Genomic DNA, 18134 nt, shown 5'->3' with positions numbered 1-18134 from the left:
CTGGGAAGGGGGATACGGGGAGGAACCCCTGGGGAAAGCGGGGTTTTGACTCCCAGTCTCCCGTACCGGTGCCTGCAAGGGCTGTTGGACAGGTTTCAGTATGGGCGTCGTTGAACTCGACGCATTTTCTTTTCATGTCAGCAGTAAAATAAAATACAATTCACATGTGGTATAGTCCAAACCGAGTCTTCACTTAAGTCAATATTCAAATGAAATAAATCAAGCCTTTGCACAGATTTACCCCTGAGGAAGCGCTTATCTGGTCGCTTGGCAAAACAGGGTGAAGGAAAGGCAGGCTAACGCGCTGCTTGCTCCCCTTCCTCCCCTCTTTCCACCCACCCCCAAACCCAAAGACAGCAGCCCCAATCACGAGTTTTCCGCCTTCATCAGTTTGCCACAACCTGAAAGTCCCTCAAATATCTGTGTGTATTTGATTATCCTATCTGTCGCATCTGTACCTCATTACATGCTCCGGCTGAACGGTGCACGGAGTCGGGTTGCGACGAGGCAAAGGTCAGAGGAACCTCCAGCCTGCATTTTGCCATTGGTTGACTATTCAGATAACAAAGAGCCATCCCAAAGACTGAGGGCTTCTCTGCGGCTACAAACAGGACCCTATCGCTGTAGCAAAAGAACAGAGGACAGTTAATTCCTCTCGGCTACCCACTACCTTGAACATCTGAAAAATAATAAAGCAACCAGCTGGTATTTCTTACAGCTTGGTGCATCGATGCAGAGCTGGTACTTGGCAGTAGCCTTCTTGCTCCGCCGCGTCTTGCTTTTAATATACTGCCCAGCATTAATCAAGCAGTTTAGAAGCACCCTATATCAGTTCTGCAAAACAGAGTTTAAATGATTTACTGTCAGATTCTTTCAGCTCCTGTTAGACTCCTGTTTTTCTTTCATGTGGGTAGCAGAGGTCAGCAGCGGCAGGAGATGCATGCTTTCACTTTGTCTCACATTTGCTGCTGTCATTCTGGTCCCGCGCCGGTCCCCGCAGAGCGGCAGGATGTGTTCATGCTCGCAGCCCTAGATGCTAATTGATTTTAGGGAGCCCATTCATCAGTTAAATTTAGGAGATCACCCACCAGGTTTGCTGTTCACTGTCAAAGGTAATTCAATTAAAACTCCAGAAGTGTGACTAACTATTTGATGGTAAATATGTTTAGCAGCTGTGTTGCTGTATCTTCTCCATCCTATTGTGTCTGTGAACCAGCCCCGGCGCAGCATGGGACCGAGCCGTATACCTTGGCTGATTAATGTATACAACGGTTTTGCAGCAGTGCCAAAAATTAAGTCCAAACGCCTTCTTCAGTATGCAATGACATGCAAATGTCTAAATGCAACAGCTTCAGTAAGAAAAAAGCCTCCAAATTGTCGAAAGGCAGCAGTGGCTGCAATGGTTGAATTAGCTCTGCGCATCTATAGGGTTTGGGGTTTTTAAAAAAAAAAAAAAAAAGTTATTTAAAAATAACTTTCAAAAGAATCCTATTTGGATTTTCAAATCCATTGATCGTTTGGGATCTCCTCATTCCTACCTGTGACTACCTAGTTTCCCCTTAGCCATCAAAGTTCATAGGAAAGCCATCCAATATGACTTTATCCCATGACAAGCTGTGGATAAATCAGGCAGACATCGCAGCGCCCTCGGGGAAAGATGTTTCTATTAAACATGGGAGGTGGGGGAAGCCTGGCTGAATTCCTCCAGGCTGAAACCCGGGCTTTGACTCTTCTTGGTCACTCCTACGTGGTTTGGTAGTAATTAAGCGCATCGTTAGTGATCCCATTGTACGCCATGGGACAAAACGGTGCGTCTGCTTAATAGATTAAAGGAAAACATTATCTGAAAAGCACAGGTAAACAAGACACACATCCCTCAACCTTTCACCCTTGAAGACCAAGGTTCACATCCCACTGGAGCACAAATAAATAGGAGGCTGGGCTCTCTTGAGTCACTGCTGGCGAGTTTATATTCACGGTGAGACTACTGCGGAGCCCGACAGACTTGTCCGTCTCAGGGATGGGAGGGATGCAGGCTTGGAAGGGGCTGGGAGCAGAGGTGCACAAAGAAACTCCTGGGATCACTGCCCGTACAGAAAGCAGCATGTATTTACTTACAGTGACTGCCTAAAATTATTCTTACAAAATTAACTAGGCACTGAAACGTCGAGTTTCTAATAGCTACCATTGCACAGGTCCCATTTCATCAACTTACTCTGCAAGAGTAACACCGAGATTTTCTGATTTCCATGTGGTTACAGAAAATAAACGAGATCCAGCGACTCCGCAAGCCACTGGTCTTCCTGCACGGCTTTTATAAGCAGGAGGAGGAATACTTGTGGGGTTTGGTAAACAGTATCCTGAGAAAACATCCAGATTTCCCAAACATCACCATAAACCTTTACGAAGAGCTTGGGAATACCTGGTCTATTTAATACTCTAACCACAGCCTAATTGAAGCTGTAAAACTTCAACAAAAGCATCACATTTGAAAGAGAACCAGGATATTCTATATTTGCCACCTTAAACACACCATACACAAGACAAACGGGGGTTTGTTAAGCATTAATCTTTACCGTACAGTGTTTTTTTTAAATATTTGGATGAAAAGCAGTGCCATTATTAAACGTAATAATTACCACTAACGTGCATTGATACTTCTGCTATCTTTACAAATAGAATTACCTCTGCAGAAGAGGTTGTTGGAAGTATACATTTTGTATAGAGATATCAAGTTTTTAAGCGATGGTCAAATACTTATAGCAACGTAACTGGATAAGCAACGACTTTGATATACGGCTGCTGCCAGGAATCTTTTTTTTGTTGTTGCTGTTGAATCTCTCCCTTCTTCTGGCATTAATAAATTAAGGCACCTGCTATACAAATCAGCAGAAATCTGGAAAATCATTACCACTTCAATGCGGAAACGACGTGCATCACAAAAGAACAAATGGGCTATGTAGCCTACACGGGACTTTAAAAAAAAAAAAGTTCTATTTGTCAAATTACTGGAGGAAAAGTTGATCTGTTATGGACTTTATCCACTTCCAGGTCATATCAATTAGTTACAGCAGTCTCTTGGAGACTGGAACTAATTTACAACGCTCTGAAGGGGACTGCCTGCTTCTCCTACACATTTCAAGTCAAACGTTGGGGCTTCTTACGGGTACCTGGACCTGAAAAATCACCAGCAACAGAAACAGAGCTTAACAGTGCCAATGTTAACCCATTTTGCAGCAAGAGAAACAAAGTCCTGCCTGCGATATGAACAAAGTGAAATTTCCTGTATAGAGACTGCAGGATTACATTAAATTAATCTTTGAAAAAAGCAAGAGTTAACAAAATACATATATTGAGTGTCTTTAAGTGAAGTTTTGAAATGTTTTGCTATCCCTGACAGCTCACTTTGACAGAAATTGGTTGTAGGAAAGAATTATGAATCAGATAGCAGGGAAGTTATATTAAGCTGATTATTATCTTGTCAGATACATATATTTGTTGGTACGTAACATTTATTGCTTTATACTTTTGCAAAAGGATTGTTTCACTCGGAGTTAACAAGTTTAGAATATCCTCAGCCATGTGCACAGGTCATCGCGACAGTGAACCATCTTGGAGATCAGAAACGTGTGATACCTCAGTACTTTTGTCCTCTGCAATCACCCTTGTCTAGATAAGAGCTTGGAAGCAGCCTGTCTGCTGGGAGATGGTCTGGTTCCAGCTGCTCCTCACGGCAACCGGCGCCGTTGGAAGACACTGAAAAGCTTCCCGAAGAACTGGAAAGAGCTGGGATCCTACGGCCCATTGATTTTCTATCTTGAACTGGGTATCACAGCTGATTCAGCCTGACTTTCTTAATAAAGAGTAGCAAAGGTCAAGCGAAAGCCTGCAAGACTCACTCACTGCCTCATCTTCCAAGTTAAAAAGGCTCAATTGGCATTTGAAATTAGTTACAGATTGCTCGCCTCGGTCTTTTCCTTTATTTGAATGGTAATGAAGAGAGCTGCTTCCGATACAAGTAAGGCCACTGACCCGTCTGGGGCTTTCATTGAAAAAATATTGTTTGACAAAAAAGAGAGCACTGAGCAGCGTGCTGCCGCTAGTTCGAACCAGGCCTTTGCAGCAGAGGAATGCTAATGCTAAAGCCAAAAAACGCAATGCACTACACGGACAGAGAGAAGCCTGGAACCAAAGTAAATACTTCATCAAATCAAATCTCAGTGCGGGCAACACCTCTAATAAGAAAATGAAATTTTCTCTTAAAGTACATTTTTCATCAGCACGCAGCGTGTGTTTCCTTCTGTACAAAACAGAATTATCATCACAGGACAAACAAAAAGAACGACGCAACAGCTAAAGAAACCCGAGAGGACTTAACTACAAATGAAACCGTTTACAACCAGTTTTAAGCACAAAGTTATTCACTATCGCGCTCCTTACGGCAGATCTCCAAGTCTCAAATTAATGCCTAAAGACAGCATGGAAGCGTTTGGAAGCGCATTTAGGGCGGCTGGTTAGGTGGTGGCCCGGGTTAGCTGGTGGCCCTGGGCAACGCGTTTCCAGGTTGCATTTTGTGCAAGAGAGCAGCTCTTTGGCACGGATCAAAGCCCCGGTACGGGCACATCCTTAAGCCAGCTAGTGATGACTCTGGTAGTCCTTTGTTTTAAGAAGTCAAAAAAATTAATAATTTATGTAGGACCTATGCAAAAACAAAGCTTGAGGCTCCCTCTGCTGGTTCCCAAACAACAAGGGAAGGGGAAAATAAAAAGGGAAGGATTTTAGCTCTGGGGAGGACAAACTCAAACCCACACTGCCTCTTGCCAGTTTTCCACACGACCCCCTGTTAGATACGCTAAGGACAGAAAACCCTCTTAGACGGTTAAGCACGAGGGATACGCTCCATACCAGACTAAATATTTAGAAAAAAAAATCATAACATTTTAAATAGGTTATATTTTATGTTGTTATACTTCATTACTCCCTAAACTGTTGTCCCAAGTCTTTCTTAATAGTACCCGCTTTACTTTCTTCTTATTTTGTCTCCATAGAGATTTAATTTTCTGATTATCTTCTCACAGGAAAATACCGATGCCATGATGACGTCTGTTTGATTACCCAGGTACTGAGCCCTGCCAGCAAACAGCCACATAGCCTAGGAACACATGGGAAAGAATTTGTCTGTACAATTTTATTTACCACTTGCAGTTACATTTACAAATTGTCCCATACAAGTAAAGCAGTTTCCAAAATGAACTCTACCAGAGCTACAAAAGTTATTCTCTTTTCTATACATGTCACCAGCTTCAGAATTTATTTCTGTACACAGTTGCTGATTATATTTAACAAAATCTCACTATTTTTTGGCTCTGAGGATCTCCACAAAGGCAACTTTATCCTTTTATCTCATTGCAATCAAGAAAGTTAAAGTTCTTGTTCCTCCTTTCCTTCCCTCTCCTTTCGCCTGAAGCTCTTCATGGCTTTCAGTTTTGGAATTCAAAGGAATGAAGACTACTGCTACTATACACTAGCAGTTCTAGTAACCAAGGGAAAAAAAATGTTGACCAAACCCATTTTGCAACATTTCAAGCAGTGTTTCACTTGAGATGTGTCTGCTCAGAAGCATAAATATTGAAATAGTGTCTGGTAATAAGGTACATAAAAGCACATACGATTTATTTAACATGAAATGAACTTCTACAAACAAATACAGTCAACTTACAAGAAAACACTAGCAAGGCAGGGACGAGGAGCCAGAGCTGTTCAGAAAAGAGCAAGTGTTTTGAGGAGAGCCTGAATGGAGGAAGGATACGAAACGCAAATATTGCTCTAAGAGTAACTTTCAGTTTTAAGCATTTCCAAAAGACTTGAGAAAAATATATACATTCCAAATGTAACTGTTAAAACTTTCTGAATGCCCGCTCTGATACACAAGTGCTTCTAAAGAGAAATCACTTTGCCCAGGAGAGGGCAGGAGTTCTATACACAGAAGTAACCGCTACAAAATCCTGGCCCCGTCGAAACCCGCAGCAACTCTCGGAGTGGAGTCAGCAGGGCAAAAATTCAGCGTTTCAGACACGTATTTCGTCCCCAAGTCAGCTAAGCCTGCCCACCTCTGCATCATAGTCCCGCAGAGGTAACATTAATTATGTCAGTCAAGCTTTGTGCTTACTTGTTAAGCCCTTTAAAAAAGCGATACTGGAAATCTATTCTGGTGCTGGAGTTAGCAAGCCTGGGATAAGACCAAAACTATGAAACAGGCTGTGTATAGCCAGTAAGATAAGCTTATTTAACATTTACCTTGCAGCAATCTAATCAGTCTCATCTCCCTTTATTTTTAAATTCCTCCAAAGCCCCGAGGCTCACGGCACGGCAACAGACTCAGAAAATCAAACCCACGGGATCTCAGAATTGCCGTCTGCCCCCTCAAATAGTTTAAGAATGGCCAGGAACAGTCTAAAAGCAGCATAATCTCCAACCTTAAAATAAGCCAGACAAGCTAGCTGAAGTTGTCTACTATCCAACACTGAAAACTTCAGTAGTTCATGGTACAGCTCCATCAAGCAGCAACCACAAAGTAAACTCAGATGTGGGTTTATTACACAACACTAAGTTTCCAGTCCTACCATGAGATATGTGAAGTAACCAAATATCAAAAAAATAAAGTCAGTTCAGCAAGGCAAAGGCACACACACGAGCAGTCACCACAGTTGTGGGTAACCTGGTTGCATAGATTTACCATTATGTTTTTGTTATATTGTTCAGAAGGAGCTAGGGAAAAAAAAATGTAGTATATAGTCCCTTTCCTAAGATGTTTTATTAATAATGTGAAAGGATTTTACCAAGACTACAGATGCGAGCACTTAGTTTTTAAACATCTTCCAATTTCTCCTATTTACGGGAGGAACATTCCAGATGTTTAAAAGAAAACTGCATCGAAAATAAATGTAAACAAAAGACCACATTTTAAACAAATCATTTCAGTTTAGGCTGCCAGCGCGAGATACACGAGTCCACAACATTTTAGGTTGTTTTGTCTCTCTTATTTTCCATATCTTATTTTTACAGTAGCCTTGAATACTTCAGTATGTAACATCCTGCTAAACCTTCAAAGTGATCTGAATAACACATTCAAAATATAGTTTGACACTGCTCTGAAACGTTTCATAATTTTTTTGTGTTTTCACTGAAAAAATCCTGCTTGACTGAAAAAGCGAAGTGTTTTTTGTCTTAAATATTTCCCCAACACTGGAAAACCCACGTGATCCTGAACACCAGCGAATTAAGAACTAATTCGAAGTCTAGTCCTTCATGCCTTCCCTCACCCCTGCAAAGATAAAACACAAACGCAGGCCCAAAAAGTCAGAAAGAGAATTTTAACACCACTGTTTACCACAACACATCACGAGTCGTCTCAGCTACAAATTTCTACAACCATTTCTTTACTTCACAACTGCAGCCAGAGTTTGAAGCTGCCGAAGGCAGCCAGTAGATTCTCTCTTACTGTGCAGAAACATAAAGGGGGTAAAGGGATCACTAAAACAAACTAGCTTCTCCATACGACTGCAGTATTACACATCACGTTGTTTTATCTGCAGGGAGCAGTGTTACGCCTTACAAAATAAAGCAGCTGTTCTTAATCCAGCACAACTGACGTACGCCTCCAGCAGCCCGTCCCTCCGCCTGAGCTGGCCCCTTCTACTCATCTGCTACGCCCCGGTTGCGAGGGGCAGAGGAGGAGAAGCTGATCTAAAGGGTGCCCCGGTTAGAGACGGCAGGGTTGGGACCTTGACTGTGAAGATCTGAACCTGAGGAAGAGCACTTCTGTACTTTTCATAAACGGAAGAACACTGAATCCGATCACAAGACTTGCCCTTACGTATAAAAAAAGTGACGAGATGAAAAGCAAAGACAGGGTAAGAAGGAATGGAGAAAAGCAGGCTTCACTTACTTCAGACAAGGCTTTCTCAGCCTGAACCTAAAAAAAAACAGGTAGCATGAGTTCCCTGTCAACAGGAACTAGATGTTACGTTGGTAGAAATAGAGGCGAGTGGCATAACGGGCTGCACCCCAGGATACTGAGAAGAAAGCAAAATGGAGAAGCTACAGCACGTGACATTAAACAACAAGCAAGCTGCAACATTCAACAGAACTTACAAAGAGGTGAAAAACATATTTTATTCCTCCTGTACTAAAGTGATGACACTGTACAAGTTCCCAATTATATGAAAACAGCTTTTAGTGACTCATTTTTTAACTGAACAACTAATTTCAGCACAGCTACCCAATCTTTAAAAGGCTAGAAAACCCTGACTGAAGTCCACTTATTTGTTTTAACAAGCGTATTTTCCATGAAGTCCACGCTGTCCATCTTCGCGTGTTCCAGGAGTGTGGCTGTGTAAGAAAGTTATCTACAACAGTCATCTGAACTGAATACATCAGTTCTCCAACCATAAACAGTTCTCATAATTTAAAAAAATCATTTCATAATTTAAAATATATATCAATGACACTCTGCTTTTCTTTTAGCTAGAATGTACCAACATTACTAGCTGACTTAGAATATCAACTTGATTCTGTGAAAAAAGCTTGCGAAAAATATATCAACTTCAAAATGTACAGAAAAGGACATTAGAGAGCTGATATTTTTGGGTTACTTAATGTATTTAGAAAGAGCAGCAAGCTAGGAGTGAAGTACCCTATATTACAAATATTCAAACACCTAAGCCATACTGTATACGCCTTTCTAGTGTAGGGAAGGGTTAGTTACAGAAAGGGTATTTTGAAAGCATGTACAAAGAACCGCAGCTTTGTTTAAGTTAAACTTGATCACGTAGGCGGGCCAGTCTCTGTGACAGCTCATCCTGCAGAATTGTAAAACACAAAGAAACCAGCTATCAGTTATATGAAAATTAATTTTTGCAAAGTTCTGCAACCTCATGTCCAGATGATATGAAATTATCTCATGCCCAAGTCTTAACAAGATTTAAGACCCCAAGAATGGCTGTACCAGGTCAGACCAGAGGTCCATACAGCTATCTCATCTCCAGCAGTGGACACCTAGGAAGGAGTTTCAGAACACAGCAAGTAGAGACAGGGTTGGTTTGCTTTGGTTTTTTCTTATGTATCATCTTTGCAAGTGCAAATCAGCTCTTGCAGAACTGCAGCCTTGACTGACCAAGGCTGGTATCCAACGGAACTGCTGCAGCGAGATGGCAGTAGGTCTATTTCTTTCAGAGGGCCTGGGACAAGGTGAAACTGAACTTTTCAAAGAATGTGGAATACTTGGGGCTTCCCAAACATGGTTCAGTTAAGATGAGGCTCCCTAAAACCTCCACAAGGATGGGATGACAGAGATCAATTGTTCTCTTTCCATTCCCTCAAATACATTCCCCTAGAATGGGAAAAGCAACTCACCAAAAGATCTGTGCAAGCTTGACTTCAGGATCTGCCCGTGCACAAGAAATTCTAAGCTATCCATCTAGAGCAAATATGGAATTGTCTGCACTCGTCCCATGAGACCTTTCACACATTAAAGGGGAAAACCCAAAGGCTTCATGTATGCTATGGGAGATGGCTGGATTCATTAAATTTGGAGTAGGTAGGAGAGCCAACTGCTTGGAACTCTATGAAATAACTATGCAAAAATAAATCTGAAACATCTAAACTTTCCGGATTTACTAAGCAGACAAATGTATTGTTAGAATTATTTTGATCGCAAGATTGTTTTAACTACACACTATTTCTTTTGGACAGCTAAACTCTAATTACAATTTAGCAAGCCTGTTTTGACCGTGTGAAGCATTAATTCTTATACCGCATTTCTCTAGGAAACATTGATTTCAATTGAATCTAACGTTTACCTGTTCTGCTGAGGCAACGCTTGTACCAACAGAACCTGTCTGTCCTTGAGGTAGTTCCATGTTCAGATCAAGACTAATAGGAGAAATCAAAACAAGAAAACCCAAGTCAGGCATACATGGCTAAAGGAAGCAGCACAATAACTGACAAGCAGAGCAATACTGAGATAGCACGAGGCCACCAGCATCCCACGAACGCTCTACTCCAGCCAATTAGACAACTTGATCAGCAAGTCTGACTCATTACGAAGTCATATATTACAACTAACCATAGCTAAATAAATTCTGCTTCATCAGGACTGAGCAGGATTTCTGTTTAACAGAGGTACATCAGACATGGCATACGTATGAATGACAAAAAGTTCACTCATAAAAGAAGAGTTTTACTAAAAAAATTTGTCAAAAGTATTTATCCTCAAGGCAACACAGCAACACTTCCAACTTACGCGTCACCAAGAAGGCAAGTAAAATTCCCTGAAATATTTCAGTATACCCCAAAGGCTTAAATATGTCACAATGACCCGTTTTGCAATGTCTAGCTTGTGAGAGCAGAACTACAGGAAGATTTAATGTGGTAAGGAAGGGAAAAAAGACGAAAAGCGTGGAGAAACATGGCAAGGATTGCTAATGCTAAAGCCAATCCAAGTAAATAATAAAACGCTATCCTGACATGACAAGTGACATATGATTTTAGGCTTTTGAACAAGCACCCCGCATCGTGACATTCACAGTAGCTTTGCGTGAAAACAGAATGAAATAGTGGCAGCTCAACTATTACGAGAATGATGCCCAGAGGTGAAAGGAAATTAGTAATTCTTCTCTGCTTCCAAGAGACAGACACATATAAAACACGGGTCTCTGACCTTCAAGTTAACCAGGAAGGGTTGTTGGAACCAAGAGTTATTCAAGAAATAGTCACTCAAAATTTTACCTACCCTGCTTCATCTGCCATCTCCTGTAGAAGCATATCCACTTGGTTCTAGGGTAAAGAAAACAAAATTGATTGCTGCATATTGTAGTTTACGACAAGCTCTTCCGTTAAATCTTGAGAGAAGAGAAACTATTTTAACAAAACCGATTTAAACGTGTCTTTCACAGAACATTTTTGTGCTTAACCACCAGAGGGCCCTGCACGAACTCAAAAGTAATGAGTAGAGGTGCTCGGCCTGTTAAAATCCCATTAATTGAACTCCAGCTTCTGAAATAATACTTCTAAAGAATTAAACTTATCTGTAAAAAAAAAACCCCAAACATACACTTGAATATTTCAAGTGTTGATTATTAGCTATTAAAATACTGCTTTGCACAACATGGAGAAAAGCCCGTCTCCAACAGATTTGGTTTACTGGATTTGGGTTTAGGTTTATTTATTTTATTTACAAAGCACTATCTCCAGTAACTAACTTTCTCTGAGAAAGCTTCTGTTGGAATAGCACATTTAGCTCCTTATGGAACAGCACAAGGCGATAGGTGCTAGGTATTCTTAACTATGTCAAGCACTGTTTAAGGATTTATTTTAGTAAACACGTGTCCATAAATTGAAAGCAGGTCATTAACAACCTTTCCATTGCACATAGTACTACTAATTTGGTGGTGACTAATGTCATTTTGTTAGTATCAGTGAGTTAGAACTATTGATTTTCTCACAGCATACTCTGCTTTGATACTTAATGCTGCAGTGTCTTCTGGTTCAGAAGTTCATTAAGAACTCATCAAAATGCTGCTTATTCAGTAGGAGGGTTAAAGTTTAAGATATAATATGAAATAAAGCCCGCTACATAACCATGAAATAGACTAACATACATATATGCGATCCTCTGTATTTGTGACTGTAATTTGAAATCGTCTCTTCATCACAAAGAAGAACAACGCAGAAGTGAAAACAGTTGCTGTTATGTCTCAAAGTCGGCAGACAAAAGAGAATCGGACATTTCCACACAGTTTAGACACATAATTTAAGATCACCTTTTTTAAAAAAAAAAAAATTTACTATTCTTACTTGTGGCGTTGTTAGCGTAGTAGTGTTGCTCATTGTGTCTTCCATCTGTTGTGTCTGAACATCTAGTGTTTCAAACTGATGCTCAAATTTATCCATTAGTGCAGATATCTATTAAAAACATGAATCAAATCAATGGCCTGCAGATACCAGGAGAGAAATATATCTGAACTGGCAAATATAGAATCACACTACAATAGAAGGCTGCAAGCAGCTTCTGGAGATCAGAAGCCTGTCCCCCTCCCAGCAGCACCTCTGAAGTTGATCTAACACAGCAGTTCAAGCAGGTCGGTCAGGGCCCTGTCCAGCCAAGTTCTGATCATGTCCATTTATGAGGACTTCACAACCACACTGGGCAACCTGTTCCAGGATCTCTCAACCTCACTGCAAAACCTCTTGTCTTGACTGGAATTTCCCTTTTTAAAACACGTGCCCATTGCCCCTTCTGCTTTTGATGTGCACCTCCAAGAAAAGTAAGTACCTATTTACCTTTTCCAAGTTCATGCTCTTCAGCGTGGCATCCATAGACTTAACTACTCCTGCCATCGACTTCGTTACCTGAAGTGAGGTAAAGGGAATTATTACAAAGAAAGAAAAATGAGCAGTGTCTCAACAAGCTCTCTTACCTCTGTCCACAGAGTTTCTACAGTATCAAACAGCAGGGCACACACTACTGCCATCTAGAACGCCACTGTTTTTTATAGCTCCCACCATTTCAAATTCTATAAGTTAACTTAACCACTTGAAATATGCATTCTGAGCTGAAATTCACTAAAAAATGAGTTGTAGATGGCATTAACTTTTGTGGGTCTTGAGACCTGCCAAACGTTAAGGGATATATTTGGTATACAGATCACATGGCAGAATAAACTCTCTGGCTGAAGAGCAGTACAGTAGAGCTAAAAAACGTTTCTGGAATCACAAGTCCTACATCATGACTTTATGTATGTGGAAGCGGAGCAACATCTTTGCAAAATAATCTGAACAGTGTAACCAGCAAAACAGACTGCATCCTTAGGAGCACGAACAGTAACAGATAACAGAAGTTACCACCAGCTACAAAACATAGCAGATAGCAATCTATTTCTAAGGAGCAGCTGCCAGGGGGATTCCAGTACCTGATATACTATTGGCTACATTTGAAACCAAAACTGAAACTTTTCCGCTCATTACAGATAGAATTAAGCCGCTTCTAAGAAGATCAGAGGTCTCGTCCTTGCAACACATTTGTGAAAACAGACTTACCTTGCCCATTGTCACTGCAGTCTGAACTCTTGCTGCTACAGCATCGACCCTGGCACTCATGCGCAAGAAATTGATGGCTTGATTCTTCTGGCGGATTGCATTTTCCGCATGTATTCGCGCGACTTCCATGTTACCCTTCTGAATTGCCTGTTGAAAAAAAAAGGAAAGAAAAGGCATTTTAACCTTCCCTGCTCTTGTAAACCTGATTTCTGAATAGCCTATTTCGTTTTTGAAATAAGCATCAATACGTCACAATATCTTTTCTATTAAAAGAGAAAAATGAAACCCTCCCTCCTCCCCCAGTATTTCTCAAAGTTTTTCAAGATGTGAACCCCTAACTTCTTTCCAACGAAGCTATCTAGCACACGCTTCAAGTAGAAGGTTTTACAGAGCTACAGAAACATAATTTTCTCATTCCTAAAAACATTTTCTGTATCAAGACCCGAACACAGATACAGTTGGTATGGTTGTATTTCATGGACAAAAGTATAGTCAAATAAATTTAGTCCCTCTCTTTACTACTTCAAGGACTCAAAAACTATTTTAAAGTTCCTCTCCATAAGCCCGTTTTAATACAAGACGACAAACATTAAGATTAAACATTTTTAACTTTGAGAACAACAGTCTCTAATAAAACACATACAAGACAATTTTCTCAGGAAGCAAATGCCACAAGCTGAACAAGAGGATACACAAGAATGTATCCTCACATTTATTAATAAGTATGGGAAGATTTATAGTCATATATTTTAAATCACAAGCATCTATCACAATATTATGAGCATGCATACCAGGAAAATGGTAAAAACACCAGATATTTTCCTGCTATAATACGTAAACAACAGATCTAAAGAGCTTGTTTCAGACCCACTGCTTACCTTCTTGATTTTAGCTTTCTCAGCCTTTTCTTCTTTGTCGCATTTTTTTGAGTTCCTATTGAGTTCCTTTGCAGCAAACTTCAAATTAAACAGGTGTTCTGCAGCGCAAGTTAAGGGTTCAAGAACAGGATCAATCCTTTCACTGCAGTATTTTGCTCTCCTCTTTGAAGCGCTACCAAACCCGGCGTATACTGTGTTTCCCCATTAGCGACATTAAAACTTGGAAAATGTTATTTAAGTAAGCCCTTCAAATTCACACAATAAGGAGACCCACCAAGCTGCTTTACAAGTATAATGCCACTTGTCATCTGGGTTCTAAAATGTAAGGCCATAAAAAGTAAGTTCAGACCCCAAACTGGCTCCATTTAACATCAAACCTACTTCAGACTGATCAATACAACAAACGAAACCTCCCCCAAGAAGAACTGAGAGTCTTACTCTGCCAGCTACTTTCACTCACACACCCAGAGGCCTAGACTCTCAGTGAAATGGAAGTGCGGCTTACTGGCCTGCCTGGAATCTCCCCATCTGAAAAAAAAAAAAAAACAAAACAAAAAGCCACTGCGGAACAACAGACAAATGAAGAGCGTAGCAGCAAACCGGCTTGGCTGACCAAGCCCAGGAACAAAGCAGGCGGCAGAGCTGCCCTTTCAAGCCACAGCACGATCTCGGGTTTAAATGGCTCATGCAGCTCCTTCACAGAGCAGCCTCCCAGCCCTGGGTCACGTGAGCGATTCCGGGATCCCCGACAGCTCTGTCGTCTGACTTTTGGGGAAAGAATCCTTAAGTCAGCAAGAGAAACTTTTCTTTTCAGAAAGTTTAAGTCCTGTTTAAGCTGAAAGCTCTAAGAATACAGTAGAACAAGCCTTCATAGTGACTTAGAATGACTGCATTAAACTGTTACTGACAGAAAATAAACTACGTGCTGTAAAAATAACAATTAAAACCCCCATACTCTTAAAATACCGTTGATGAAAGCTTCCAAACAGTATCAGTCTTTCTCAAACAAAATGGAAGTACAAAGCTTTATAGGCTTCCTTCACGCCACCTTTTGATATCCCAAGAGGAAGATGCAGCAAGTACTAAGTCGCTTAACAGTTAAGTGGAAGCACATAAAGCTGAACGCTATGAGGTACTTGAGGTTTCTTTAATATTTCAAGTATATAAATTATTCCAGAACTGTTTTTTTTTTTCCTTTCAAGTCCAGCCATGCATCTTAGAGCTCTGAGAGCAACCTGAAGACATCAGGAATTTATTGATATATTTGTTATCCTATCCTATAAACACCACAAGCGGGCTACAAAAGGTAACAGCTGTGCCTACGCATCTAGGCTATCTGTTAGGGTGGCTACCAGTAACACTAAAATTGCTGCTTGTGTTTCTATTTCTTTGGTTTAAAACCTAGGTCACCATCCCTTTCAGCAGCAATGAGTGTAGTGCACTGAGCCACAGACTCGGTAATTCACCAAACAGGGAAATACCTTTAGGTTGTTCACTCAAGTACACGTCAGGTCAGAGACCAGAACAACCAGGTAAAACATGACATCACCTATTTACACCAATTACACTGAAACAGCATTTCAGGGCAGTTTATTTTGAAAATAAATTCCTCAGTTACTCACTTGCGGCATTTACCTTCGACATAAAAAGAGCTCACCCTGCCACCTCCACAGCTCTTCCACCCCATGACGAGCACATACTGGCTCCTCCCTTGAAACGTCTTTCTCGCTGTGCCATAACCCAAGTGAAACCGAACTTCCACCATTAACCGTGACTCAGGGTCACCTGCTCCAGCACTCCCAGTCAGCCCCCACCGCAACAACTGCCAATGCCCAGCACACTGCAACCACACCGAGACCTCTGTAATCTTTAAGGCTCTTTTTGCCCCTGTGCTTTACAATAGTTTTATACAGCAAGAAAGTTTAAATTTGTCCATAAGGGTTTTCCCTGCGCGTAGCTTCTTTTCAACAGCAGGAAAGGCAGCCGGGTTTGTCCAGCTGACAGCGGTCCCTGTTTGGGGGCACAGCTGGCAAGTTGACAGCATTCCAGCCTATACGCAGCGCTGGATGTATAGCATGTCAGACACCCCTGGTGTGCAACGTGCGCTACTCTACACTTCAAATTGCATTTTCTGCCCCAGAGAGGGGCTGCCCCACCGCGCCCTGCAGCCCTGGGAGAGGGGACACCGCCGTCCCCCTCCTCGGCCCCAGCCGAGGCTGGCTGATTTCGCCTTGGAAAGAGAAACTGAACCTCCCCTTCCCTTCTCCACCCACGCACGGCGGGCAAGACCCACATCTAGGAAGCAGGGCTCCTGCCAGTGCCACACACACACCACAAACCCTCCTCCTCCCGCAGGAGGCCCCCTGAGGCGAGGCCCCTGTCCCCCACGGGGCCGCCCCGCTCCCCCAGCGACCACCGAGATGAGGGCAGGGACCCGCTTCCCCCTTCCCACCGCGTCCCTGGGGCTCCTCCCCAGGCGGAGAGGCCTCGCACGCCGCCCCCGGAGCGCCGGCCCTCAGCTCGGCCCGGCCCGCACCGAGCCAGGGCCTCCCCCCGGCCCAGCCCAGGCCGCGGCGCCCACCCCGTAAGGGCCGCCAGCCCCCAGCCCCGCCAACAGCGACGAGACCTTTGCCCCGAGGATACTCTCCATGTTGGACATGGCGGCGGGCGGCTCGGCGGCGCTCCGGCCGGCCCGGCGGAGGAGAGGGGAGCGGCGGGGAGCGGGGCTGCGGCCGGCGCTCGCCCCTGCCTCGGCGCTGTGGCGACTTCCGGCTTCCGGCTGCCCCGCCCCGCTACGCGCAGCCGCGGCGGGGCGGGGCGGGGCGGGGCGGGGCGGGGGCGCGCGCGGGGTCGCTCGTCCCCTCAGGGCGGCTCGGCCTCGCCGATCGTTTATTTGTGCTTTCATTAAAAAATGCTGTTCTGTTGTTAAGGTTATCCCCTCGGAGGATACGGTGTGACGTTTCATTTCCAACACAATATTAAAATACCGTAATGCTTTTTCAGTGATAAGAAGTTTTAAACTTGACAAGCAAATAACAGAAAATTCTGATGCACTGAGGAAACACTGAAAACTCGTAACGTCAGATTTACCTGTTGCTGCCCTTTCTCGTCCTCCAATAGCAAAGGAAACCAGTGGAATTACTTCTCGAAGGGAGCAGAGCGTTATTCCATGAAGCCAATTAAATGAGCTATAAATCCCAGGCAATATTTCTATAGACGTTGCGTCCCTCCGCTGAATTCCCCGCGTACGTCCCGCCTGCGGCGTTCGGCGACAGAGCAGTCTCTGGTCTTTCCTTTGCGGCCGAACGGAATAGAACCGGACTAAGTCGCAGAATTTTAATACCGTGAGAAAAAGAGAGAGAACCTGAAGAAGGGTACGGATTTAACACCCGCTGGAGGTGCCAGAAGAACGTTCACTGACTTGCAGTTAGCACAGGCGTTCACAGGACAAGGTTAATATTCTGAAGAACAGAGACCTTAATCTTCTCCAGGGCACTAAGGATGACCTTTATATAAGTTGCCTATATATATGTATATTGCCTTTAGTGCAAGCATTTGATACCAAACTCTATTTTTATCATATTTATCAAAAACTTCCAAGATTCTGCTGTTTTTCCCATGTATTTCAGTCTACCTAAGTGGAAAATACCCCGCGAAGCCTGCAACGTTTCCCCTGGGGTCAGCTGGGACACAAAGATCCAACGCGCCTTGTGTTCGCTGCCGAATTGCTGGAGATGGCATTTTGCAAGCTCGTGACCGTCTGCTCCAAGAAGCGGTAGCTCCTCCAGCAAGTTAAATTACTTTCTTGAGTCACCTTGCTGAGTCACTCTGATATCTTGAGATGCAGGTTTTGGTCTGATCTTCCAGACAGAAGTTGTTAACCTAAGTGCCATGATGTCTAATGATTAAAAGATTGAGACTCTGACCCATTAATTTTGAAAGAACTAAGGAGGGCTCTCATTTATTGTGTTTTATCTTAACAACAGCATAACTTGATGCACAGACATCTTCTAAAACAAAGATCCCCACCCAAACCCCTCCTCTCCAAAAAAGAAAGAACAAAATGACAGCAGCGTTCATCATATCTAATAAACTGTTCGACACCTGGAAAAGAGTGAAAAAATACAATCTTCTGCCTTTGAATTTACGGCGAGATAG

The 18134-nt window shown here is 42.7% G+C and overlaps 1 protein-coding gene across 2 annotated transcripts; it reads right to left on the bottom strand.

Moving 5' to 3' along the window:
* Window positions 1-5173: 5173 nt before the first annotated feature.
* CHMP1B (charged multivesicular body protein 1B) lies at window positions 5174-17844 on the bottom strand. Of its 2 annotated transcripts, XM_087749170.1 has the most exons (9): window positions 17611-17844; window positions 17067-17269; window positions 13977-14074; window positions 13099-13245; window positions 12343-12411; window positions 11857-11964; window positions 10793-10836; window positions 9861-9933; window positions 5174-8861 (listed from the first exon to the last, which is right to left on the bottom strand). In XM_087749170.1, exons 1-9 carry the CDS (start codon window positions 17715-17717, stop codon window positions 8817-8819), a joined length of 894 nt encoding a protein of 297 aa, XP_087605296.1. In that variant the 5' UTR covers window positions 17718-17844; the 3' UTR covers window positions 5174-8816. The 2 variants fall into 2 exon arrangements, with proteins under 2 accessions (XP_087605296.1, XP_009463532.1); XM_009465257.2 differs by lacking the exons at window positions 17067-17269; window positions 17611-17844 and adding an exon at window positions 16620-16750.
* Between the last annotated feature and the right edge of the window lie 290 nt (window positions 17845-18134).

Source organism: Nipponia nippon, unplaced genomic scaffold, assembly GCF_047370975.1.
Source record: "Nipponia nippon isolate SJK-2023a ecotype South Korea unplaced genomic scaffold, ASM4737097v1 scaffold_12, whole genome shotgun sequence".
Classification (NCBI taxonomy): domain Eukaryota; kingdom Metazoa; phylum Chordata; class Aves; order Pelecaniformes; family Threskiornithidae; genus Nipponia; species Nipponia nippon.
Note: the sequence above shows the minus strand (reverse complement) of the source record. Positions and strands in the feature narration are given on the sequence as shown.